We start from the raw sequence: 25,385 nt of genomic DNA, 5'->3' as shown, positions 1-25,385 counted from the left end.
ATATGATGTCATGCTCAGCAATAAAAAGCTGCAGGAAGAAGAAGGAAGGAGGGGGACATTCGGAGTGATGGTGTTTGTCTTCCCAAGTAACCGTTACGTGTGATGGAGCCCTGCTTTCCTGGAGATGGCTGAACACCTGGCTGCCGATGGGAAGCAGTGAATGAATTCCTTGTTTTGCTTTGCTTGCATGCGTGGCTTTTGCTTTACCTATTAAACTGTCTTTATCTCAACCCATGAGTTTTCTCACTTTTACTCTTCTGATTCTCTCCCCCATCCCACCAGGGGAGAGTGAGCGGCTGGGTGGGGCTTAGTTGCCAGCTGGGTTTAAACCACGACAATTCTCAATGAACAACCAAACTGAGACTACAATTTGTTCCAGTCATTTATTTTGTATCATGGTATTTCAGAGCAGTGAATACAGATGGTTTGCTCTTCTAGGCTTCAATACACTCAACTATTGTGCCTAGACTACTGTGGTCTGTTTATAGAAGCTGTATTTCATAAGTTGTACTTGATCACAGCACAAAAGTCCTTTATGGCTAGATCTAATGACAGAGTTAGGGGCCTAGTGGGTTCGAAGTCTGGTATTTAGGTGCCTAGGCCCTGTAATGGACTTGGCATCCACTGAGGTGCCTGGACTCCTGCTACAGGGGACAGAGAGACTTAGGCAGCTCTGAAGGGTGATGCAGGAACCTGTCTACCAAGCTCTTCCTACAGGTCACAGGAAATTCTGCTGCACAGGTGAGAGCTGCTGAAAAGCCATCTCTCCCTGGGGTCCAGACACAGCTGGCCTGTGAGTGAGTCTGGAATGCTGTGTTGAAAGCAAGTGCCTACAACTGCTTGTTCAGTAAGCAGCACCTAAATCAGTTCTTGGATCTAGCCCAGGGCTTTGTGACAGGCCTCTGGGTACCAGCGGGTTGAACTACGCTGGGTTCGTAACATATTGCTTAAAGGTGTTCCATTATACATAAATTTATAAATTTTATATCAACAGTCAGATCTTTCAAATGAATATTGCTTTTTTAAAAAAAAAATCCTATTCCTGTAGCAATCCCTGAAATAATGTTCCTGTAACATCTTTGTCATGCAAATAGCAGCATGTAGGCAATTCAAATAAAACGTAACCAAAAGTCTGTCCAGTGGGAAAGTGAGGCACTTAGGCAAAGTGACTTGTAGTCACTCGTGATCTATGCAAGACGTAGGAACAATCCCCAGACCTGATTCCCATTCTTGAGCTTGAACCACTGGACAGGCAAATGTTGTCTGGAACTACTGCATGATGGCAGCAATACCTTTGCTGTGTCAAGATGGGCTTGTTTCATGTGTCACACTTAAACTCACTCACTCTTTGGAGCTCATTTCCTGTACCTCTCGCTCCAGAAGCCAGAATAACTTGGTTCCAGTTCTCCATTTTGAGAGCAAGGATGGATTAGAGTAAGGTAAGCATTCTAAAAACATCAAGTTGACTTTTCACAGACACAGGTGCGATGCAAAGACAATGTAGATGATGTTTTGGTACAGAAAATAAAGTCTGTTAACCAGGCCATCTGTTGGTACTGCATTATACTTTTTGGTGTGCCGGATGTTGTGGTATAGGAGCGATCTGGCTTTCCTGAAAGTCTAAAGAAGGCTTGAAAAAACACACACGAGCTCTGCAGGTGAGTCCGTGCTCCAGCACCTGCTGGAGCTGCATTGTGTTACTGAGGTGGTGGGGGAATTCCTTCTGAAGTCGCCTTAAACTTTTCTCTCTCCCTTTCTTCTTTCTCAAACCCTGAACAACAGATGGATCTGCCCTTGGGGTACCGGGCACAGCACTTCCGCATTTCCTGAAGCACGGTTTCACACTTAGACTCCATGTAGTTGTTCACTGGAAAATAAGAAGGAGACACTAAGTCTGCAGAGGGGAACAGGTTTTGTCCCTGGAGGGGACACATCTAGCCCAGCCCTTCAGCTGCTGGGCAGCATGTTTCTCTGAAAAGCAAGAGCTGTTTACAAGCATTTCATTACTTTCTCTGCTCTACAAAAATCTCTCTTTAGTTTCAGCTATCTAAAGCCATGCAAAGGTAGCCTTGCTGTTGTGGATGCAAGTATCTTCAGTCCCCCAGTTTTGTAGCTGTCACATCTCACTACAGTAAGAGTGAGGTTTCCCTTATTGCTGCCCTTCAGTCCTTACATTCTTTAGCCTGTGTGCTTTTAAGCTGGATCTTGTCATCCATGGTCTTCAACCCAGCTGCCATGTCACTATAAGGTTTACAGCTGAGTGTAAATATAAGAGCATCCAAAGAGGACTTGGTATAAACAGGAACATGTGCACCCTTCAGCACTGCGGCATTTGTAAAAGCAAGGGGTGACGAGCGTGACTGCCAGCCTTCTACCAGTGGCCTGTTGGGCAGGCTGTAGCTTTGCAGTGTAACTGAAGCAGGCAGCACGCTAGCAAGAATGCTTAGCCAGATGCCAGCAGCTGAATCCAACTGCACAGAGCCAGTGACATGACCACCTTCCATACAAAGGTCCCAGCTCTAGCTCAGGAGGTCCCTTAGCCGCAAAACTGTTACTTGACCTCCTCTCACTTTTCTTCCTAGGCTTCTCCTCTTGGACACTGCCAGAGCTGGGACACAGGGCTAAACGAGCTCCTAGTCTGACCTAGGATGACTGGGCTCACGTCTTTGTGCATGGCACAGCTATGCCTACCTCTGTACTTTCTCCATATTGCCTTTGTTGCACGCTTGGAGAGATTTCACTGCACTGGCAGGTTCAGGCACTGCAGGACCCAGGTGATTTGTCCAGCATCCTTTCTGCCCTAGCGCTTTGCTGTCTGCCGCTGTCGGCTGAGGTGGCAAAGCCCACAGTGCTTTGTAGGGCTGGCCACCAGGCTCTTGGAGAGAAGCCTTGCGAGTATGTGAGCAGACTGAGTCTGTGGCTTGAATTAATAACTACCTGCCTTTCTGCATAGAAGCGCAGGGCGTGCAGAGCTACCCGCTCCGCCTTGGATGAGCTACGCAACCACTACACAGCTGTGCTCACTCCCCACCCGCCACTGATTTTTAAAAGACTAAAAGAAGCAACAGCAACCCAGCGCGAGACAAACACAGCACCCACTGGTGAGCCCACAAAGCAGCAGTGAACACCTTCCAGTTAATGAGCAAGCCAGCCCACTGATCACTGGGCTATGAATTCCCTAACCGGGTTGGTGAGAGACCTGTAACACAAGCACAGAGATCATCCCTGAGAAAAAGGTTATGGTAATGTTACTGCTTTGTGCAAGCTGGCAGCCTAGGAGGCATGGCAGGCCCTTGGAGAGGACAGCTAATCTCTCTCTGCCATAACCTGCTGCTGATGAGTGCTCCAAGGCTCCCCTAACTGTTTCTCTGCCTGTGCAGGTTTGTTTCTAAAACTATGGCTACATACAGGCACACCCTGCTATCTGTCAGGGATGCATTCCTGAAAAGCACAATGGTTAGTCATACAATGGATAGCAAAACACAAAAGAGATTTACAGTGGGTATTCAGTCTCACAGAGGAAGCAGGCAAGATCTTTTGGAACAATGACCCACTCCAAAACCAGTCTTTGAAAAGCTAGCATCTCTCAAAGGTCCTGCTTCCGCCCTCCATCCTCCACACTGTATACACTGTCTCTGCATATTTGTCAGTTAAGGCTCTGTATACATCCTCTATTGCATTAATTCTTACAGGGAAAAGTTGCTTTGCTGTCTGTCAACTCAGCTGCTTCATCTGTGCAACTCAGACAACTCCACAGCATGGTAATACATGAACACAGCACTCCAAAATGATAGGTAGAGAAGCGGTGGACAGTGGAGTGTGCATGTAGCAGAGTCAAAGAGCTTCTTTGCTAACAACCATTCAGATCAAATCTGTACACAAACCTACACAGGTAAAACACTTGGAATAACATCCATGAATGTTATAAAAAGAACATTGTCACAGATGGGATCAAAACAGGGTCAAACATTAGCTTTTAAGTGCAGTTACTATGGGGAGAGAAGGCAGCCCTTCATGGGAGAATGCTCCAAACCATGAAGACAGTAAAAGGTAGTATCTAGACAAATGTTGGGGACATGTCGAGGGGGTTGTTTGAGCCCTTGCTTTGAGCTGAACACAGCTTCCAAAAAACAATCCTGGGAACAACAGACATCTACCAATAACTAACTATCGCTTTTCCCTACTTTTTCCCAGATGCTTTTCCTCCTATGCTCCTCTCCGGCCACTGGGATTGTTGCATTACCTGCACAGATTGCAATCGCTATGTTTGCTGCAGCCTGCAAAGCCATTCCTTTACTTCCCCAGCAGGACCCCCTCCTCCCCCCCTGCTATATTTTAGCTAACCTGCTTGTAGTCTGCAAATAAATTAAAGGCAGATATGAGTTGCTGTGGAACTGGCCTGGCTAATTTTAGCTGTGGCGTTGCTAGCCTCCTGCCTCATCGTCCCTGGGCTAACACCATGAGTTACTCTCACGTGAAGCTCAAAGCATGCTGGCTAAGGGCTCCACCAGGTGAGTAAGGAAGAACTCTTTCCCATATGGCTGAGCTGCCTTGGCACAGAGGAATGTTTTCTCTTATTCATTCCACAAGGCAAATCCTTTTCCAAGAGGCAACAAAAATTTTTTAAAAATATTGTCCTCTGCAAGTAACAAGCCTGCTGTCCCCAACTCAGACTCCCAAAACACATCATCACATAATCTCCCTTGCCCCTACAAATATTTAGCTAAGCTAATACAAACCAGCTGTTAAAGGTCTCCAGAGGGAGACGATATCATACCTTGAGGCCAGATCACATACACCTAACCCATTCCTGACAGACATGTGTCTGACCTGCTCTTAAAATACCCCTGAGGCTAGAAGCTCTGCAGTCTTCTCATACAATCCACCCACTACCTCACCACCCACTCTGTAAGAGAGATTATAATATCTATCTCTCCCTGTCTACAGCTGAGTCCCAAGACTACACATGGGATCTCACTACCAGCATGGAGAACACTCTGAAATAAGCACAACATTACTGTTACAAAAGCTCTGTTTTGTACTAATGGTGTCTCGTTATTTATAATCAAGCACAAGGGAATTCTATTAAAACCAGACATTGTAATTTTGTTTGCTTTGCAACCAGGTGATGCTAATGTGCTTGCTTTCTTCCTTCTCAAGGTGAAAGGAGAACAGGGTTAAGTTAAAAGAATTAAGTACCACCAAAAATCAAGACACCAAAAAGACAAAATGACACTTGGTACCTTGCAAGCATTTCTGTATTTCACAGGCTTGTTTCTGGCAGGGATCCTTCTGGGACATGTTCAGAGAACTAAAATGATAGGAAAATGTTACTGTAGAAACAACGTGCTTTTCAGGGGGTGGGGGGACAAGACACTGTCTTAAAGCCAAGGCTTTAAAGAGCTCCCAGTTTCCCTCTCTGTCACAGACAGTTCAGAAAACATCTATTGCTTCTTGCAGATGCCTGCCAACATACACAAGAATTCTCTGTGTCTGGCTAAAGGATGATAATGTGGACAATGAATACGGGAAGTTTTATGTGGCTAGGCTTGAAGGCCTTTTTCTTTTCTCTGGTCAAAATCTGTTCTTTTCCACTTGGATGCACAAAGGTTCCAGCAAAGATTCAGATTAACACGGCTGACTAATTTTTAACAGTTCTGTGCCTCTAGACCTTATACTAAAACATGTATTTGTGTAAAAGCCCTCTGTGAGCTCTACACAACCAAGGATTTGGTGTTAAGTCATGTAACTGCAGCTGGAGCAGGCATTTAAAAAAACAACCAAACAAAACAACTTAGTTGTGTATGTCCCATAAAGACAACAAGGAAGGCTTTTTTTTTTTTTGTTCCAGGAGAAAGTCTCTTGGAAATCCACCCCCCCAAAAAAACCAGACTGGAGGACAGCTCCATTTTGTTCAAATCCCTAGAAAGTAGGATTTCAGACACTCAATTCAACTTTCTGCAGCTGTGACACCTGTAACTGTGATCTTCCGTGAGAGATCAAAAGATGAGCAAAAACTGGTGGTACTAGTAGTTGGATGGGAGACCTCTACAGGAAAGCACCACTGTTACCAAAAGCGGTGGCAGGACTTCAGCTCCCTCTGAGCCACTGTTCAGCTCCTGCTCGTGCCCAGAGCTAGGGAGGTGCTGCCTTTCAAATTTCTGATAATTCACCAGCCCACAGCACTTTTCAATATCAGTAGGGCATTATTTCCAGCATCCTGGCCAAACTCCACTTGGGGCAATGACATTCTGCCTACCTAGAACTCCCCCTGATGTTTCACTTGGACACAATACTCCTCTTCACTGCCTGTCCTAAACTCTTGTGTGATGTTGCTGTGTGTTGTTTAACTGCTTCCACCTCAGAGGTGGCTGCATTTCAGTGGAGAGAGAATCATTTATTGTACAAAATATACAACGACATCTTCCTAGAGCCACTGCTCCTGAAAGACAAAAATTCATATTAAAGAATGACTGGGAATAAACAGAGCACAGTACAAAGCAGGGGTAATGTCTACACATACCAGATTAATCACCAGGCACGAGTTTAAGCAGCAGTTCTTCAACACCACCAAGCTGTAAGCGACAAGGAAAAGTTCAATACGTCTACAGTTACTGTGGCTGAGCTAATGGACTTCAACAAAATAACAGTCCTTTGCCGTCCCTCAAGGATCTCAAATGACTTCACAAACAGGCATGACTATGGTCTATTGTTGCCACCATCCTTACCATGAGATGGTGCTCTATCTCCCAAACGCGAGAGTTACTATCCCTGTACTGCTCACCCTGGGACAGCTGCCACATATGAGGCAGCCGGGATGGGGGGAGCTGGCTGGGTCGCAGCGCCTCACCCAGGGGAACCTGAACTCTTTGGATCCGAGCCCTCAGCATACCTTCCTCCTGGGGGAAAGTAACAAAAAGAGCAGGCAGTTACTGGCAATGCAGTAAAGGCACCTGCAATAGCAAAGCTACAATCACTGGGAAGCTCAAAGGACACTTGCCTCTTCTGCAGCCACAAGCCACGTTTTGCGGTGCTCATCGCAGTAAACACCTACGCGTCGCACCCACAGTCGGACAGGAGGAGCGCCAGCGTGCCCTCCTTCTGCCATTCCCTCAGTCACTTCAGGATGCTCCCGTTAGGTGGATGGCATCAACCCGCAGGATGCACGCATGGTCTCTTTAGCTCTGAATACATTCACGGAGAAAGCTCTCAGACCTGAAAGGCACCTCTGGGTGGCATCTGACTTATTGTATGAGATGCTATGTGCTGAAATGTCCCTAAAAGTCAGCTTGGGAAACTAAGGTGGTGCCTAAGTGAACAGAAATTTCATGACAAGTCGTAGACTGGGACATGAATGCTGTATGGTGTTTGTAAGGCATTCTGGGGCAAAAGGTGCTATTGGTACAAAGTTAAACCCTGTGAATATTGGCTTTGCTTATTCTGCTAACAGTCCTATTAACAGTCTTTGTGTAAAATAGGGAAAAAAAAAGAAAACGAAAAAGGTGATTTACACAGGAGTTCCGTGGCTAACGATGGTCTAAATCCCAAAAGCAAAACTTGTGACAAGAGGTGAAATTAGCTTAACAAGAACGAAGATCACTCTGGAGACAAAGCATGAAACTCCATATGCACGACTCTCATATTTGGAACTTGCACAGCTGTCATTGTGAAGGGTCCTTCGTCTCGTCTCTCAAGAGGATGGCAGCATTCTCCATTCATATACAAGCTTCTTGTGAATAGCTCTCGTGACTTTGCGTAGTTCGGCTTTTAGATGGTTACAGAGAGCCACCGATACCAGCAGGGGCAAAGGAATTTTGGACATTGAGGTGGTTCTTCCTACCGGAATTTTTGTTTAACAGCAAGTTTATCTGTATACCAGTTAGATCAAGCTGAGTCATTAGCAAATGAAGGTCAGGGGAAATGATTCTCTCTTTGAACCCTAGAAGAGGTAATCAAAATGGTACAGACAGTCTTCATTCTTTATCTAGGTTTAAAGTAGAACAGAATTAAGCTGTAATACATATAACATCCTCCTGCTATGAAGCAGATGCAATATTCCTATCCCAGTGAAACACAGTGGTCTTCTGGAAACTTGTAAAGTTATAAGGCATATTTCAGACAGGAGCAAGAAAATCTGGGTACAAAATAAAGTAGGGAAAGTCAGGGAGAGAAAAAAATTGTTATACATTGGGATACATATATAACAGGAAATACACTTCCATGTTGCCTTCTATATCTTACGTCAGTGCTTCTCTACCTTTTTGAATTAAAGGATCACTTAGCCTTTTTGAAACAAAGCACCAACCACGGATCAGCCTGAACAGTATTTTAATTTCTAACAAAGAAAACTTTGAATGTTCTTTTATGATTTCTTTTCTCCCATTCTGTTTCCTTGCTTGATGTCGGGGAATGTGTATGCACATTATAAAAAGCACCACTGTTCTGAAGACCATCCTGTGATGTGGTACAGCCATTCCAAGCAATGCCCCAGCAGCTGGATCACTGGCATTTAGAGGAATGTGACAGCAGACTGACAAGCCTCACAAGGCCTTCAAGAATTAGCTATGAGGGTTAAAGGGACACTTCTGTAAGTCCTTTTCATTCTGCTTTACCCTAAGTCACTTTACGAATTTAAGCCCATGTGTGGAAATCACTTTGCCCAACAGTGAAATGCAGCAATTGCCACTGCTTATTTTCAGTTAGCTGAATGTAATCACCCAGGTTGGAATTCGGCCAGGATACTCTGCTACTCTGCGGTAAACTGCCAAAAGCTCCATCATGACCAAAAATGCTCAAGGACTTGCTTTTATTCCATACAAAGCTGGAATTTCTACAGCTTATCATCCCCAGAACCAGAAGACTCAAGACTGACTTCAGTATTGGAAAAATATTACTCAGTAAGTGAACACTATTTCCTACAGCAAGTAAACTCTCCTGGAAGGTCTCCTATCCAAATACTAACCCAGTTCAGTCTTGCTGAACTACAGGTAGGAGGACTACAGCACAACATGTATGTTTGTGTTTATTGTGTATGAACATGGTAGTAATGATAGGTACAGGACCAACAGAACAAGGTCTCATGCAGAGGACACTGTGCAGAATGGGCAGCGGTTAACGTGTTTTCACCCTTTGCCCCACTAATTTGTCCCAAACCTCCTCCAAACTCCATAGCTCTGAGTTCAGTTGCCAAAGTTCAAAGGCCCAGTCTGGCCGCTCTTTTCAACAGTGTATAAGACTGTTATGAAGGTGCCCAGTTAGTGCCACAAATAAAATCTTGAGGTCAGGCAAAACCGTCAATTGGGTCTGAAGTAAGACAGGTCTGTCTTTAGTACTCAAACATAGGAAAGAAACAGCAGATTTGAAAAAGCATGCGCTTAGACATTTGCACCTGAAACTTTAAGAAGGGAAAAACATATACAATTCCTATTTTTGCAGATTTTATCAGAAAGCAATAAAAAAGCCTTAAGGAAAACATGGGTGAAAGGAGAAGTAAGCTTACTTATATTTAAAACAAGTTGTAAAACCTGTGTCTTATATTGCTTGCTTCATAATCTATTAAAAAAACCCACCACATCCAACAAAAACCCAATCAGCTTAAATTTGCAGGATTGCAATGTCATCCTTTGACACAGATTTTAATGTTCCCATAAACATAGTTGCAGAAGTCTGAGCTGTTTAAGGTATTGATTTGGGGAGATTTAAAGCCCAATCCCCACAGGCAGGAACAAGACTTGCAGGTATTCTGTCCATCTCAGCATCAGGGCTTAGAAGTTTAATGCTATTCTGGGACCTGGGTGGATTTCTGAGCCAAACAATATATGAATAAATGTGAAAATGGCCAGGAGGAGGACTGCATCTTGTGGTGAAGACAATTTATTTGCTTTTAAACTGGGTACATTAAAATATTTTATGAAAACAGTGAAAGAAATTGCTCCAGCTGCTGCTTGGACCATTCCCAGAGCTGGAGTTCAGCATGCTGAACAAACTCCACCCTTTATTACCTTCTATTTTAAAAGGGGACTGGGTCATATTGTTAGAAGAGTTCAGCTGCCATTTAGGTGCCAAGGAAAAAAAGCAATGCTGAGGCTCAGTGAACTGGGCACAGTGTTGTGCTAACATAGCTACACAGCTTCTGGACCAAGGCTGGCCAGTTTGGCCTTCTGGTGGAGAGTGGGCAGCTGCCTGCACACCTCTGTGTGTGCAGCCTTCAGGGACCTAAAAGAGAGCTGAGCTTTCCTGAAAAACCCAGCCTGCATCTTGCAACAAGTCAGGGATCAGATGAGCTGTCTGCTGATGTAAGACCATGTTGACTCACTCTAAAGCTTCTTCTTGGGGGTTTGGACTCTACTCTGCCTGGAGCACTCGCCCCGAGCAAGCACCTCCGTGACTCCACTCTCCGCTCTGCCCGACCTACTGAGGGGTAGCAGATGCTCACCGACCAGCCAGGGCTGTCCAGCAGTTTGGGGAGGGAAGGTCTAGCTTTGGTAGGATCTAAAGAAACAGGAAGACAAAAAGAGATGGACATAGTGTGGGGGGAGCCCCGGAGAAGGAAGGGGAGGATGAGGAAAGGGGTGCGGGAGCCGAGTCTGGTGAAGGGCCGACGGAGGAGGGGGTGTGGGGGCGGTGCGGACACGGGGAGCAGGGAGGGCAGGATGGGGAGGGGATGTGGGACCGGTGCGGGCGGCGGGCCGGCTGTGGCGGGGAGGAGGCGGGAAGGGCTGGGGAGGGCCGGCCGCCGCGGCGGGAAGAGGGCGCAGCACGTCTCCATAGCAACCGCCTCCCACCCGGGCCGGGCCTGCGGGGCTCGGCGGCCGTCCCTCGGCATGAGACGGCACCAGGCGGAGCGGGAGGCGCCGGGCCGGGCCCCTCGGGCCGCCCGCCCGTGACCTACCTGCAGCCCCACGCCAGGTGACAGCCAGCGCCGTGTGCACCGAGCAAAGCCTTCCCCCGCCCTCCCCTCTGACCCCGCAGCCTCCCCCCGGCTGCTCGCAGGCCCCAATGGCCGGCGCGCAGCAGAGCCCCGCCCCGAGCCGGGTCGGGTCGGGTCGGGCCGCACCGCCCCGTCCCGTCCCGTCCCGTCCCGTCTCCCTCCGCTCCACCGCCCGCCCCGCCCCGCCCCGCCGCAGGCGGCGGCTGCAGCGCGGAACCCCGGGGCTGCCGTTCGCGTGGGCGACACGGCGCTTCCGCCGCGCGGCACCGCCTGACTCTCCGGAAGCCAGGCTGTACCTTGGCCGCGCCGATTGGCTGGAAGGGCCAGCGAACCCCGCTGGGATTGGTCCTGCTGCCGGGTGCGGACGGGGGAAGTGGGGCTTATCCCCTCCTACTTCCGGGTATGGTGGGGGAAGGTGGGTGTGTGGCGGCAAGATGGCGGTGCAGGCTGTGCACCTGGAGGCTGACGCCTTCCTGGTGTGCCTCAACCACGCGCTGAGCACCGAGAAGGAGGAGGTCATGGGGCTCTGCATCGGCGAGGTACCGGGGCCGGGCGGGGCTGCCCCGGGGAGAGACGGGTAGCGCGCGGGGGACACAGCGGGAGGAGGTGCTGCCCGGGCGGGGCTCATGGCCTGCGCCGGTGCAGGCTGTGGGATAGTGGTCTGCGGGCTCGGTCGGCGCGGCAGGGAGCGTTGTGTAGGCCCGTGTGGGGGCGGTTCCCCGGCAGAGCTGTGCCGCTGGGCCTCGGGCCTCCCCTCTTTCCTCCTGGCTAGCGCCGACTCGTAGTTCTAGCTGCTGTGAAAGTCAAAGTTTAAGAGTCAGGAAAGCTTCCCGTCTGCTCGCTTGACTGTACTGTGATGCGTACGTTTTCCCTACTGAAGGTATAGGAGCCGTCCTTTTCCTTGAGGGTAGTTATTTCTTTAGCAGAGGAATGATCGATTTTTCCTTCTGTGTCATTAGGTTGACACCAGCCGAATTGTTCATATCCATTCTGTGATCATCCTGCGCCGCTCCGATAAGAGAAAAGACCGTGTGGAAATTTCACCGGAGCAGCTTTCAGCTGCTTCTACTGAAGCAGAGATATCCTTTAGTAGACACAGCAGCAAACTCGCCAGTGAAGTGGTTTACCTCAGACCTCTTTTTATGTGCTGTGTTTTAGACTTCTTCTAGTTGACTTGAAGTTGTCTGTTGCTTCCTTCCTACAACTGTTCAGTTTGGAGGGCTGTGCTGGCAGTTGCCATTCTCTGGAGTCTTTGTTGGTTCCAGCATTTGCAGTGAAATTGTATTATAACTGTTTTTTATAATTTCTTTGTATTTGGTCACAAGTAAAACTGAAGGATGTTTTTGGGGGAGGGTAGCAGTTCAGCAGGGAGACTTAGTAGAAGATGAAAGGTTGACAAGTTTCTGTTTCCAAGCGTGGTGTGCTGGAGAGACTTTTCCCTACATACACTCAAGGATGCTGTTTTGGACAGCTTGCTGCCATGTCACTTACTGCCACATGCAGACAAAATCCAATTGACTTCTGCAGCAGTGGCATCCTGCTGGTGCTGGGGAAGAGGCTTCCATCAGCTCCTTGCCACGTGCCTTGTCACCCCTCTAAAGGGATCTGGAATTCTGTTGACGGATGAGAAACTCTTTTAAAACTCTGCTGTTTTTCGTTGTACAAAAAACTTATTCCATTTGCTCTAGTGGTTTCAAAAGCACCTTGACTCACACACAGATTGGCTGAAATGACGGGACGTCCCATGAGAGTTGTGGGCTGGTATCACTCTCATCCTCATATTACTGTCTGGCCATCGCATGTTGGTAAGAGCAGTCTTGGTCTAGGTTCTATATGAAAACTCACAGCTGGCTAATTGTATTACTCAGTTTACTGGATTTTCAGAGCTGCACATCCCAACTATCAAAGTTTGGTTTCTTAAACATCCTCTGGTAGGACAAGATTGTCTGGATGGGCTTCAGGAACTTCTGCCAGTATAGCCCCATTCCAGTCTGCGTGCTCCAGGTGCTCAAACTGCACGTGACTCACTAGTCACAGATCAGCTACTACTAGTACTATTGTTCTTCCAGACAGGAAAACTAGACCTAGTGTGTGGGGAATAGCAAAAAAAGCTGTGGGAATCATAGGCCTGCTGTGACGACTTTTGACATCTGTGAGTGTTAATGCAAAATCGAAAACTTTTTTGAAAGAAATGCATGAGTATCTTATACATGTTGGACATTATGGCTATATAGTGATCTGTGGCACCACGCTGATGCTAAGATCATTTCTTGTTTTGTTAACTCATCTTGTATTTTTAAGATTTGCTATTTAATTACATTTTAAATTGGATCAATTTTTTTTTTAACTTAGTCACCTGGAGTAAGGACTTTAAAATAAAGCTTCTGACATTTGTTACCAAATTCCAGGTCACCCTTCAAAAGGTGGCAAATCTTTTTCCGCTCCTTCAGGTGACCAGTGCAGTTCTCATTCTCTTATTTCTTTGTCTGCAGATGTCCGCACACAAGCTATGTATCAGATGATGGACCAAGGTTTTGTAGGGCTTATCTTTTCCTGCTTCATTGAGGACAAAAACACAAAGGTAGGCAACTTAAAAATGGCAATAAACCATCCAAGTACTCATGAGAAACATCAGCCCCAGGGCAAAGCTGAAATCCTTGGATGCAGCCTGCAAGAAGGGCTGAGCTCTGCTTGGAGCACAGTCAAATCATGGCTAGAATGGTGATGTTTGGATCGTAATCCCAATGACAAAAGAATGAGTTATTGTCCTGGTTTCAGCTAGGATAGAGTTAATTTTCTTCCTAGTAGCTGGTATAGTGCAGTGTTTTGGATTTAGTAGGAAAATAATGTTGATAACACACTGATGTTTTTAGTTGTTGCTCAGTAGTGTTTATACTAAGTCAAGGATTTTTCAGCTTCTCGTGCCCAGCCAGCAAGAAGGCTGGAGGGGCACAAGAAGCTGGGAGGGGACACAGCTGGGACAGCTGACCTAAACTGGCCAAAGGGATATTCCATACCGTATGAAGTCATGCCCAGTATATGAACTGGGGGGAGTTGGCTGGGAGGGGCGGATTGCGGCTGGGGAACTAACTGGGCCTTGGTCGGCGAGTGGTGAGCAATTGCATTGTGCATCACTTGTTTGGCATAGTCTAATTCTTTTAGTATTATTATTGTCTTATTATTATTATTATCATCATTTTTCCTTCCTTTCTGTCCTATTAAACTGTCTTTATCTCAGCCCACGAGGGTTTTTTTTCCAGTTCTCTCCCCCATCCCACTGGGTGGGGGGAGTGAGCGAGCGGCTGCGTGGTGCTTAGTTGCCGGCTGGGGTTAAACCACGACAGTTGTTAATTACTCTGTGCTGATCCACAGCCTGGCTCTCCAGCCAGCAGAGCTGGGCTGGTACTAGGGTTCTGGGACTGCATCAGATGGTTGCAGCATGTGTGTGCATTGAAATGTGTGAGTGCCCTTCAGCTGTTCAGTCCAGCAGATACAGTTTATTGCACTTCTGTGCCTCTAGCGTCTTTAGGAGACGCTGCTGTAGTGTGAGATAAGCTGACAGTGGTGTGTCTTGTCTAGGTTTTCCAGGTAGCTATTGTTCAAGATTTTTTTTCATGGTTAACGGGTCTGTCAATATCTGCTTGTAAACAGTTCCAGCATACCAATCAAAGCGAAAAGCATGTACCTTTGCAACCTGTTAAAATGCTAGTTGAAAGCATATTCTGCTTCCTAAAGGAATGTGTGGTTTTAGATGATTTTTTGCTCTTGGAATCTGACTTTCTGCTGTCTCTCTTAGACAGGCAGGATTCTCTACACCTGTTTCCAGTCCATTCAGGCCCAGAAGAGCTCAGAGTGAGTACAGCAGAAGAATATTATGTCCAACATCAGATTGTATTTCATCTTGTCTCTCCTTCCTGAGTTGTCTCAAATAAGTGGCTTCTAGGCTTATCAAGAGGAGCAAATAATCTATAGAGATGCCTGAATGAGATCTCCTTACTTCTGCTAATGCAGGCTGCTTGAAGAGAATCTAAAGATTAGGACTGATTAATCTAGCCTAGATAATTTAGTAGCTTAAGATTTGGTGTAGTCTGGGTATGAATTTGTGCTGTAATCCATTGTGTAGAAGGCCCATGCTTTTGCTTTCAACTCTAGAGGTCTAGGCTTCAAGCTTGCATGGTGTAGAGTCGCCACCAACTGCACACATGCTGTGCATCATATTGTCAGTACTGGCCGTCTAGTTGCTTTAGCATTTTATCATTAAAATTTAAGACAAGTGTGTGGCTATAAAAAGCTTCCATTTGCCTATTAACTCAGGCACGTGTTCCCAAAAGTAAACCTGCAGCAATGCCATGCATTGGACAGACTGTTGCAGGTTTGTAGAAGTCCTTTTTTTTTTTTTTTAACTCTGCTGCTTTGAAGTTGATTGTATCTTGATACCCTTTTAGATATGAAAGGATTGAAATTCCTATTCATGTTGTCCCGCATGAAACCATTGGGAAAGTGTGTTTGGAATCAGCTGTAGAGCTGCCCAAGATCCTTTGCCAAGAAGAGCAAGATGCCTACAGGAGAATTCACAGGTAACAACACTGGGGCTGCACCCCTCTCCAAGACTGTCTTTGCTAACATGTTCTACTGTTGCTGTACTTAAAGTACCATAACCTTAGCAGGGGTATAGAAAATAAGAAGCATTAGCAGCTCATGTGCCTTTGTAGAACTGATTGAATACCTTCACATTAAGGAGTTCAAGTTCTCTCAGCCTTGCATGCAAGAGCTAAGTGTAACTGCTCCTTTGCTGCAACAAAAAAGAGAGCTAGAGCGTATGTGAGCTAATGGTGGCACTTCAGTGATGTGTCTGTGTGTGACAGTAACTAGTGTTTAACCAGGGTAAGAGTGCTGAGAAGTCTTCTGAAAAATGAGATTAAATATTGGCTTTTTTTTTTTTCTGACTCTGGTGCTCAACACTGATGTTTCTGTGCTGTAAGCAATTTGTTATCCTTGTGAATGTCCAGGGCTTCAACAAGTGAAGAGATTTACATGTACCTGCCATGCCAGTGACTTGTAGGTAGCTGGTTCTGTAGCTGGGGTTTGCCTAATATGCAATTCACTGCTATCTTGTCACTAACCTGCATTCTGTTCATTCTTTTAGCCTCACCCATCTAGACTCTGTAACCAAGATTCATAATGGCTCAGGTAAGGATTCCTTTTTTGCATGCGAGAATGCAGGATGCTGCTCCCAGAGTCAAAACGGTAGAGTCTTGAGCAGGGATTGATTTGGCTCTAACTTTGGGGTATAGTAGACCACAGCTGTGTAACAGTCCTCCCTTTGCCATAAAAGACACTTGTAAATAGCTGTAAAAGCAAAAACTTTTGTCTTTTTCTTTGCCATGCAGTTCATTTCCAATCACAAACATTGTGTTACCCAGAGAATTCCCTGAGACTGTTATCTTGTTACATAAAGTCTAGTGCAGGAACAGAATTGTAACTAAAAACTTTAAAGGAAAACATCAAGGGCTGTAAAATAACCTAATCCTGGGGTTATGAATGCTGTTGTATCCTTGGACCTTTGTACAGTTGGTTACAATTACAATAGACTTTAGGTTTGTTTGGTTTTTTTGGGGTGGGTTTTCTTTGTGGTTTTTTTTTTTTTTTTTTTTTTCTGTTAGAACAGCAAGGGGATTTTGGATTTAGTGAATCTTAAAATAGTGTCTGGCTGATTACATGCATGCTTGCATCTCCTGGCACTTCCTGTATGTTATGTGCATATGACATCTTTGCTTTTGCCAGTGAGATAGGGTGAATCCTAATCCCGCTTATGCTCCCCATTGTCCATTCTCACCTGTTCAATAAATGAGGCATTCTTTGCTCCTGAATTTAGAAATTAATTAGCATCAATGATGAGACATACACAGATTTCCAGATTTCTGTTATAGGTCTGTCATCCCTCCCCTGGGTGTCTAAAGATCAGATTGAAATAGCTTGTTTCCCTGTTTAGCAAGCTGCTGATTCTGACTTTCCTGTGGGGATGTCTGGTTGCCTTGGCCAGGATGTTGGGAGGATTTCTTGGCTGTGTCTAATGCTCTTGGCTTTGGGGTTGTTGTAGCACACTGAGTCTTTTGTCTGTTTGCACTGGCATGATATGTTCTTGCTCTTTCCAGTGTTCACAAAGAACCTCTGCAGCCAGATGTCTGCCATCAGTGGGCCGCTCCTTCAGTGGCTGGAGGACAGACTAGAGCAGAACAAACAGCGGGTGCAGGAGCTGCAGCAGGAGAAAGAGCAGCTCCTGGAGGAACTAGCTGCTTTAGAGTGAAGGAGAAAATGCAGACCCTTCAGAAAAGAGACATGAAAAAGACTCTGCAAGACCTACTCCTGGCTGAAGGGTGGCCCTGCATTGCCTTACAGTGAAGATACTAGCTGTGCCTCTTGTCTTGCCCCATGCAGCAAAGAGCACTTCTACAGGATAAGGGCTTTATCTGCCCCAGCTTGATGGAAAGCAGTGGTATGTCTCCAGGTGCTGCATGATGCAGTGCAATTCTAGCTCAGTGGTGGGGTTGGGCAGCACCTGAAGAGACTTCAGTTCTGGAGGGCACACACCTAAGGGAGCATGTTGTTTCTCCCTCCCCTATGTTTTGACGGAAGTCTTACTGCTTTACATCTCTTCCAGGAGCCTAGAACAGGAGGGTTAGAGGGGAAAAGTGTGTCCCTGCAGTCATATTTGATGCTGCCAACTTCTGCCTTCTTTTAGTGGCTTCAGTTGACTGTGATCTTATATCTAGTAATGTTCTGGATTACTGGTTATCCACCCAGGCAGGTAAGAGGTGGGCGGGAAGCTTGGGAAGAGACCTGGAGGAACTTTGACATAGGATCTATGTTCAGCATACTTCAAACCAAATAAAGAATTCCAAAGCCAGAGCTGTTTGGAGTAGAAATGAAATGGATACTACAGAGTGCCAGTGCCTGCATTTTTTGGACAGTCTGTAGTCTCTTACTTCATGTAACACTGTTGCATGCCCAGCACTGAGGTTCTCTACAAAATGGACTGTTTCTGCTGGCTCAGTGGGAGGAGTGTGGTTCCTTCCCAGAGGGAAAAAGGTGAGAACTGATAGATGTGCAAGCCTGTCATTTTTACATGCTGAACTTAATTGCAGAAATTTCATTAGACTGAAATGGAACAAAATACCTGTTGTTGAACTAATCCTTTAAATGTTCTTGCTGTTGCATTTCAGAGTATCCCACATCATGTACATCGTCATCTGCATTCTGTTATGTGAAGTCTGTCTCATGTGAGTGAAGGAACCAACAGCACAGTTAAAACTTCTGTTTCAGCTCTTTGGTTCTAATCTAAATCCTTACACGTTCAAGTAGATGAAAATGAGCTGCCTGCATTACTGCAATGGAGGTTGTGACGTTCCTGACAACTCATTAGCTTGACTGTTGCTTTGGGAGAATGAAAGTAACATAGCTGAGAAAGAGGCACTCCCTTTCCAGTGAATAGCCAATATTGATTAGCAACTGAATTGCTGTCAGACCTGGAAGCCCCTTGGCCAGCTTGTTTTTGTCAGACTTCACTTATCAATCTTTCTGCATTGATATTAGCAAACCCCCAGACAGTAGAACTTCTTTGAAGTAAAACTCTCACTACTTTTTTTTTCCTTAAAAGTGCTATGAATAGTATTTTTCTTTAATTAGTTTTTGAACAGTCAGTGTCATTTGTTCTGTTGTTTTTGTTATTGTTTTAGAAAAGTTCAAGTGCTCCTTACCTTAATCTTTGCTGGGGGTGTGTGGGGGGGTTGTCTGTGTGTGCCTCACTGCCCCCAGGCTTGATCTCCTTGGAGATCACCCAGCAGCCCTGGGCCTCATGGCCCTCCAGTGCAGTCTCTCAGGGCATCCTGCCACGCACATCCCAGATAAAGCCAAAATGAGCTCTCCTGCAGTACAGGCCTGCAATTCTGTTATTTGTTTTGTTTTGCTTCTCTCAAGATACCAACCAGGATCTCTGGATTGCCACCCCTCTCTAGGGAGGCTAGGGGCCATTCCCACTTGAGGTTACAGACAGCCCACAGTAGAAAGAAGCTAGTTTGGTTTTGAGTGTAACCACCCCCTATCCACTCCTGAAGCAACAAGTTTTGTCCTTTCAGACTCCCAGTACTTGATGGGCTCCCGTCCCCATGCTGCCATATGTGGTTTGAGTTCCAGGACAATGCTGAAATCCTGCATTTGCCCTTGGATGCAGCCTGCAAGAAGGGCTGAGCTCTGCATGGTCAGAGCATGGCTAGAATAGTGATGTTTGGATCATAATACCAATGACAAAAGAATGAGTTATTAATTAATCTGTGCTGATCCACAGCCTGGCTCTCTGGCCAGCAGAGCTGGGCTGGTACTAGGGTTCTGGGACTGCATCAGATGGCTGCAGTATGTGTGTGTGTTGAAATGTGTGAGTCCCCTTCAGCTGTTCAGTCCAGCAGATACAGCTTACTGCTCCTCTGTTCCTCTGGCCTCTTTGTGCTGAGCTGACTGACCAGTGCAGGGCAGTCCGTGGCGTGCCTCAGGGCACCCTAACCCCACTACCCCCAGTACCCTGCTCAATAAATATTCCAGCTGGAGAGTTTACCTGTGCTCTGTTTGGCTGCCAATCTCATCTGTCTCTCTTCAGCAGTGATCAGGTAGATCCCTGTTCTGCAGAGCAGGATGAACCATGGCTTGACACCCTGAAAAACAAGGGAGAAGGAGCCACATCCCATCAGGAGACCCAGATGGGAGCAGAGCTTTCCTTCACAGGAAGAAAAACTGGCAAAATCCTCCTCCCAGAGCCTGGCCAAACAGAAATTGCCCCAACAAAAGCCCAGTAGGAAGCTCTAATGTAGAAAATACACCAGTCTCGTTTACATCCCTGAGGAAAAGGGTTGAACTTAAAATACCTTTCCCCCACCACACAAGAGGCTGCAAAAGGTTTTTACAGTTGGAAATGGCTTGAAGAGGAGAGCAATACTGCAGTAAGAAGTTTTCTAGAAGAATTTCAAATCAATATCAATCCAAAGGACAGGGACCAGCAAGACTCAAGTAGAGCAAACCATTATTCTAAAGAAAAAGCAAGTGGGAAGGTAGCATCAAGTTCTTGGCAACAACACACAGTCTATTCCATGGCTTGCCCCTTCCAGCCACAACCCTCATGAGCATGCCCGTCTGCTGCATGGCAGAAGGGAATGGTTCAGGTGCAAACGGCTTTTCGGAAAGGACTGTCCTGGCCTTCAAGGAGGCACCACAAGCTGGCAGAGCCAATTCAGGCCCTGAGTCCAGAACCGCACACACTGTAAAAGTGAGGCACTTCTCAAAACAAACATGAATAAAGTTGCTTTCGGTGCTGTTGCAGCCTTCCTGGCACCCAAGACCAAGGGATTAATTGAGCCTCACATGACTCAGAGCCTGTGTCAGCACATACAGTGGGACCTCCCTAGGAGCAGCTTGCCTCACACAATGATGTCATCAATATACTGCAGGTGTTCAGGAGCTTCACCTTGTTCCAGTGCAGTCTGTAGCAATCTATGGCAATAGTAGGGCTGCGTTTCCACCCCTGGGGCAGCCAGTTCCAGGTGTACTGGATACCTGTCCTTGTGAAAGCAAACTGTGGCCTGAGCTCTGCTGCCAAAGGGATCAAGAAAAACACCTTGGCAATATAAATAGTTGCATACCTCTTGGCTGCTTTTGACTCCAGTTCATACTGGAGTTCTAGCATGTCCGGTATGGCAGTACTCAGCAGTGGCATGCCTTTGTTCAGGCCGTGATAGTCTACTGTTAGTCTCCACTCTCCATTAGATTTTTGCGCTGGCTACGTGCAACTGTTAAAAGGTGAATGAGTCTTACTGATCACTCCTTGACTCTCCGATTGCCGAACCAGCTTATGGATGGGAACCAGGGAGTCTCAACTGGTGTGATATTGTTGCTGGTGCACTGTCATGGTAACAATTGGCACCTGCTCTTCTTTAACCAGCAGCAACCCCACCACAGGTGGATCCTCTGAGAGACCAGGCAAGCTAGACGGCTGCTTAATCTTCTCCATACTCAAGGCAGCTATACCAAAAGCCCAATTGTACCCCTTTTGGGTCCTTGAAGTACCTTCTCCTGAGGTAGTCTATGCCAAGGATACATCAAGCCTCTGGACCAGTTACAATAGGATGCTTTTGCCACTCATTCCCAGTTAGGCTTACCTCAGCCTCTGACACAGACAGCTGTTGGGATTCTCCTATCACTCCAGAACTACAGATGGATTCTGCCCCTTGGTAATCTGCTGGTATTAGAGTACTCTCTGCACCGCTGTCCACTAGAGCCTTACACTCCTGTGGGTCTGATGTGCAGGCCATCAAATCCATACAGTCCAGTAAACCCAGCTGTCCCTTTCCTCTGCCTGGCCGAAGGCAGGGCCCCTCTATTCCTGGTCAGAGTATTCATTACCTGATTTTTGTAACTGCAAACCAGAAGTCCCTTCATTAGGGTCAAAAGTAAGATCAGCCCTTCTACTCTGCCCAACAGGCACTGGAGCAGTAATTTTCCTGGATGGATGCCTTTTGGCTGTTGTTCTTGCAATTCCTGTACCTGAGCTTCTAGTGTCCAGGTAGGGTCACCATCCCACTTCCTCTTGTCCTTCCCCTGGTCATGCAGGGATGGCATGTGGTGTGTGCCACCGGTACTCTCTCCCTTGAACAGAAAAAGGCTGACTCTTAATAGCTGAGATGTTGGTCGGTATGGGTGAGGAAGCCCTATCCTTTAATTGCTGGGACAATTGTTGGGACAGCTTCTCCACAGATGAGACACAGGTCCATAGGGAGGAAGCAAGATTCCCTTTGAATTCTCAGAGCTGTCTGGCCAATCCATCCACAGTTGGTGCCTCTGTGTCTGTCTAGCTCATTATCGCCAGGGTGTTGGCATATGACATCAGCGCACTTTGTACAAACTTTCACCACATGGACCATGTGCACTGGATTTCATCCGGGTCTTTGGGTTGTCACCCAGGTTGCTATAGATCACCTCCACCATGGCTAATTCACTCAGATACTGGATACTTCCCTCAATGGTCGTCCACTTGCTTCGGGAATTTGCAAGATCTTCCTTGAAGGGATGCCTGTCCCTCACATTCGACAGGAGTTGCCTCCAAAGACAGAGGACTCCTGCCCCTTTGCCAATCCCTTTGTCAATGGCCTTATCCTTAGCAAGGGATCCCAGCTGTTGGGTGGGCTTCCTTACCCTCTAATTCCTGACTACTGGCTCCAATATCCCAGCATCAGAGTAACCAGCTGATAATTTGCTCGCCTGGTTGACGGCTGAAATATATCGCAGCTCAGTTAGGGATTGGGTGGTTTCTGTCTCATTTATGATTTCAGTCCCTTCCCCCTCCTGTTCTTGTGACTGCTCTGCTGCAGAACAGGCAGCCTCTTCTGATTCTCTCTTCTGCTCCCTCTTAGGAGAAGCTTCTTCATCCCTTACTAAATGAGTTGACTTCTGCTTCCATTGTTTCTTCTTAATTATAGGGGCGACAGATACAGTTGAAGGCTGGCTCTCTGGTTTAGCCACAGTGTCTGTTGGTGTTGTCTTCAGATCAAGAGACTCTCTCTTCTCTCTTCTCCTTGATGGTGCTGAATAGTACTGAGCAGTGTTTGGTAGGTGCAGGGCAGGCCCCAGCACAGTGCGGTAAGTTGTGCCTCTCTGGAATAGCCAGGGCATCTTTTTTTCAAACATTCTCATACTTCATCAGGATCCCGCACTTGTTCGGGAGTGAAGTCCCAGACCATTGGAGGTGACAAGCTTTCTACATACCTGCCCATATTCTCCCACGTGCCTTGACACCTATAACCACGCTGCTGCAGGGCCTGGGTGATATGCAGAAACCTGCAGCAGTAACATACAAGTAAAACAAATTAAGCACAAACCTGCTTCAGAAAGTGAATTTGCAGAATCTGGATGCACAATCTGAATAGGCACCACCCCCCTGCAAATGCCTCCTCCATTAACTGTACATGCACAAACTGGCAGCATAAACCTGCTTCACAGCCTGAATATGCAAAAACCTGCTGCACCAAGTGGATGTGCTCAAATCTGCTGCACAAACCTGCTGCACTAACTGGAATAGGTACAAACCTGCTGGAAACACCTGCTGCATTAACTGGACACGCACAAACCTGCTGCACAAACCTGAATGTACAAAAATGTGCTGCACTAACTGGATATGCTCAAAGCTGCTGTGCAAACTGAGTAAGTCACACCAGTTGCACTAACTGAATAAGCAGAAACATTCTGCAGAAACCTGCTGCACAGAGTATGCAAAACCAGCTTCAAACATCTGCTTCACGAACTGAAAAGGCACAAACTGCCTGCAACAATAGAATGTGCAGCAATCTGCTGAAAAAAAACACACCTGCACAAACTGAATATGCTGAAACCTGCTGCATAAAACCTGGTACACAAACTGAATCTGCAGAAGCCTACTGAATACATTAACTGTGCACAAACCTGCTGCAAAACAGCAGACGCACAAACCTGCTGCACAAACCTGGTATGCTAACTGGGTATGCACAAACCCTCTGCACAAACTGAATGACAGACCCGCTACACAAACTCTGGATGCGTAAACCTGCTGCAGAAGCTGACTATGCACACTACCTCTGCAGAAACCGGCTGCACAGACTGAATCTGAACAAACCTACTGCCCAAACTGAATATGCACAAACTTGCTGAAGAAACCTGCTGCACGACCAGAATATGCACAAAATGGCTGCAGAGGAAGAGTATGCAGAAACCTGCTGGAAAAACTGCGGCACTTCATGGCTTGGCACAAACTCACTGCACAAACTAAACAGGCACAGGCCTCCTGCACAAACCTGCTCCACAAACCTGCTGCAGAAAGTGAATTTGCAGAAACAGTATGCAAAATCTGAATAGGCACCATCCTCCTGCAAATGCCTCTTCCACTAACTGGACATGCACACACCTGCCGCATAAACATGCTTCACAGCCTGAATACGCAAATCCTGCTGCACCAAGTGGATATGCTCAAACCTGCTGTGCAAACATGCTTGTGATGGATGCACTTGACTCCCTAACCAAACTAGCAGTAGTTTGGTACAGGCTCCAAAGGAGGTAAAGGCCTAAGCCGTAACTGGGCCAAGAACTTCCCTAATTCCAATCTGTTCTCTGAAAACCCACAAATGAACAGAGTGACACAATGAGCATCGATGCATATGAGCTTGGAACACCAATCATGCGATTAACACATGAATAGTGGGTGGCTTTTCCAAGACTCATTTATCAAGGAACAAAGAAAGTTGTGGGTACAAGGAGTCTCATGCATACCTTTTCCATCACATGTAATTTGACTACAAGCCAACCACTTTATTCCATAAATATGACAGCCTAAGTGAGCCTCCTCTGAGCTCTCCCTGCTAAGCAGCCTGGCTGCGTGGCGGTGATCTCCCCTTGAGCTGGGACAACTTTCAAGGTTGCTCCTCGAGGCAGAGACCTTTCGCCAATGGCAGATCTTTGGTAAGCGACCGATATTGTGCATAGCCTTGTGTCTTGGTAACTTTGATTTTTGTCTTGGTAGTTTTGCATCATTGTTATATCCTTTGTGCAGTACAGTAATAGAGTGAACCTTGCCATCAAACTTTGTTAAGTCACACTTTTACAATGTCATATTTCAATAAAACCACTTTTGCCGATACCTATGACAGTTGTTCTATAAGCGATCTAAATCACCCATTTGCGAAAATGCTGCAGAAACTGAATATGCGCAAACCTGCTGCACTAACTGGAATAGGTAAAAACCTGCTGGAAATACCTGCTGCGCCAACTGGACATGCAGAAACCAGCTCTTTGTCGCTGTCATCTTCCCACTCATTCTCCTTGGCCAAGGCCCCTGGCTCATCCTCTGACGCTTGCAGGACTGCAGACTTGTGGGAAAAATTCTTTGTGTCCCATTGCCAACCCCCTGTGCTCTTGCCCCTAGAGAAAGGCAGGCAGGCGCACTCACACCCAGAGCTGCCCTTACCGACCCACTCACCCCCTGGCTCCCAGACGACTTCACCTGCTCACTGGCTCATCCGGCTTGATCTTGCGTTTGCAGTGAGTGATCGCACACTCACTTGCACGCCTCCACATGCTCCTGTGACTGCCCCACAGGCACATGGGCCCCGTCTGGCCTCCCCAGTGGGAAGGCACGTGCTTTCCGCCAGGCCTCCCGTGGAGGGTCTCCAGACATGGGAGAAGCCACTTCTTCTCCATCCTCATGTTCTGGCAGGGTGAGAGGGGCCGTGCTCGCCTCTCCTGAAGGGTCTCCAGGCAATGGAGAAGCCACTTGTTCCTTGTGCTCTGCTGGGGTAGAGAGGAGCATTGCTGGCCTCCCCTTGAGGGTGTCCTGACAAAGGAAAAGCCACTTCTCCATTGTTGTGCTCTGCCGAGGTGAGAGGGGCTG

The 25,385-nt window shown here is 46.9% G+C and overlaps 3 protein-coding genes across 4 annotated transcripts; 1 reads left to right on the top strand and 2 right to left on the bottom strand.

Moving 5' to 3' along the window:
- Positions 1 to 379: 379 nt before the first annotated feature.
- CMC4 (C-X9-C motif containing 4) lies at positions 380 to 10,487 on the bottom strand. 2 transcript variants are annotated; one of them, XM_050901494.1, is made up of 3 exons: positions 10,436 to 10,487; positions 5,244 to 5,311; positions 380 to 1,867 (listed from the first exon to the last, which is right to left on the bottom strand). In XM_050901494.1, the coding sequence occupies exons 2-3, from the start codon at positions 5,299 to 5,301 to the stop codon at positions 1,698 to 1,700; spliced, it is 228 nt and encodes a 75-aa protein (XP_050757451.1). In that variant the 5' UTR covers positions 5,302 to 5,311; positions 10,436 to 10,487; the 3' UTR covers positions 380 to 1,697. The 2 variants fall into 2 exon arrangements, with proteins under 2 accessions (XP_050757451.1, XP_050757449.1); XM_050901492.1 differs by lacking the exon at positions 10,436 to 10,487 and adding an exon at positions 6,260 to 6,413.
- Positions 6,528 to 7,909, bottom strand: MTCP1 (mature T cell proliferation 1). The gene is made up of 3 exons (XM_050901491.1): positions 7,001 to 7,909; positions 6,729 to 6,899; positions 6,528 to 6,575 (listed from the first exon to the last, which is right to left on the bottom strand). The coding sequence occupies exons 1-3, from the start codon at positions 7,106 to 7,108 to the stop codon at positions 6,528 to 6,530; spliced, it is 327 nt and encodes a 108-aa protein (XP_050757448.1). The 5' UTR covers positions 7,109 to 7,909.
- An 877-nt stretch (positions 10,488 to 11,364) lies between the features above and the next one.
- On the top strand, positions 11,365 to 18,662 carry BRCC3 (BRCA1/BRCA2-containing complex subunit 3). The gene is made up of 8 exons (XM_050901487.1): positions 11,365 to 11,469; positions 11,890 to 12,009; positions 12,648 to 12,735; positions 13,423 to 13,511; positions 14,727 to 14,782; positions 15,376 to 15,507; positions 16,077 to 16,120; positions 17,086 to 18,662. The coding sequence occupies exons 1-8, from the start codon at positions 11,365 to 11,367 to the stop codon at positions 17,235 to 17,237; spliced, it is 786 nt and encodes a 261-aa protein (XP_050757444.1). The 3' UTR covers positions 17,238 to 18,662.
- The last annotated feature ends 6,723 nt before the right edge of the window (positions 18,663 to 25,385 follow it).

This window comes from Gymnogyps californianus, chromosome 9 (assembly GCF_018139145.2).
Source record: "Gymnogyps californianus isolate 813 chromosome 9, ASM1813914v2, whole genome shotgun sequence".
NCBI lineage: Eukaryota > Metazoa > Chordata > Aves > Accipitriformes > Cathartidae > Gymnogyps > Gymnogyps californianus.
Note: the sequence above shows the minus strand (reverse complement) of the source record. Positions and strands in the feature narration are given on the sequence as shown.

Bases quoted from the DNA above. Each gene is read 5' to 3' on its own strand.
- CMC4 (XM_050901494.1), bottom strand. From the start codon at position 5,301: ATGTCCCAGAAGGATCCCTGCCAGAAACAAGCCTGTGAAATACAGAAA. The intron at 1,868-5,243 runs GTACCAAGTGTC...CTTATTTTCCAG, and splicing joins AATACAGAAATGCTTGCAAG to TGAACAACTACATGGAGTCT.
- MTCP1 (XM_050901491.1), bottom strand. From the start codon at position 7,108: ATGGCAGAAGGAGGGCACGCTGGCGCTCCTCCTGTCCGACTGTGGGTG. The intron at 6,900-7,000 runs GCAAGTGTCCTT...ACTTTCCCCCAG, and splicing joins GGCTTGTGGCTGCAGAAGAG to GAGGAAGGTATGCTGAGGGC. The intron at 6,576-6,728 runs GTAAGGATGGTG...TGTCGCTTACAG, and splicing joins AGATAGAGCACCATCTCATG to CTTGGTGGTGTTGAAGAACT.
- BRCC3 (XM_050901487.1), top strand. From the start codon at position 11,365: ATGGCGGTGCAGGCTGTGCACCTGGAGGCTGACGCCTTCCTGGTGTGC. The intron at 11,470-11,889 runs GTACCGGGGCCG...CTGTGTCATTAG, and splicing joins TGGGGCTCTGCATCGGCGAG to GTTGACACCAGCCGAATTGT. The intron at 15,508-16,076 runs GTAACAACACTG...TCATTCTTTTAG, and splicing joins GCCTACAGGAGAATTCACAG to CCTCACCCATCTAGACTCTG.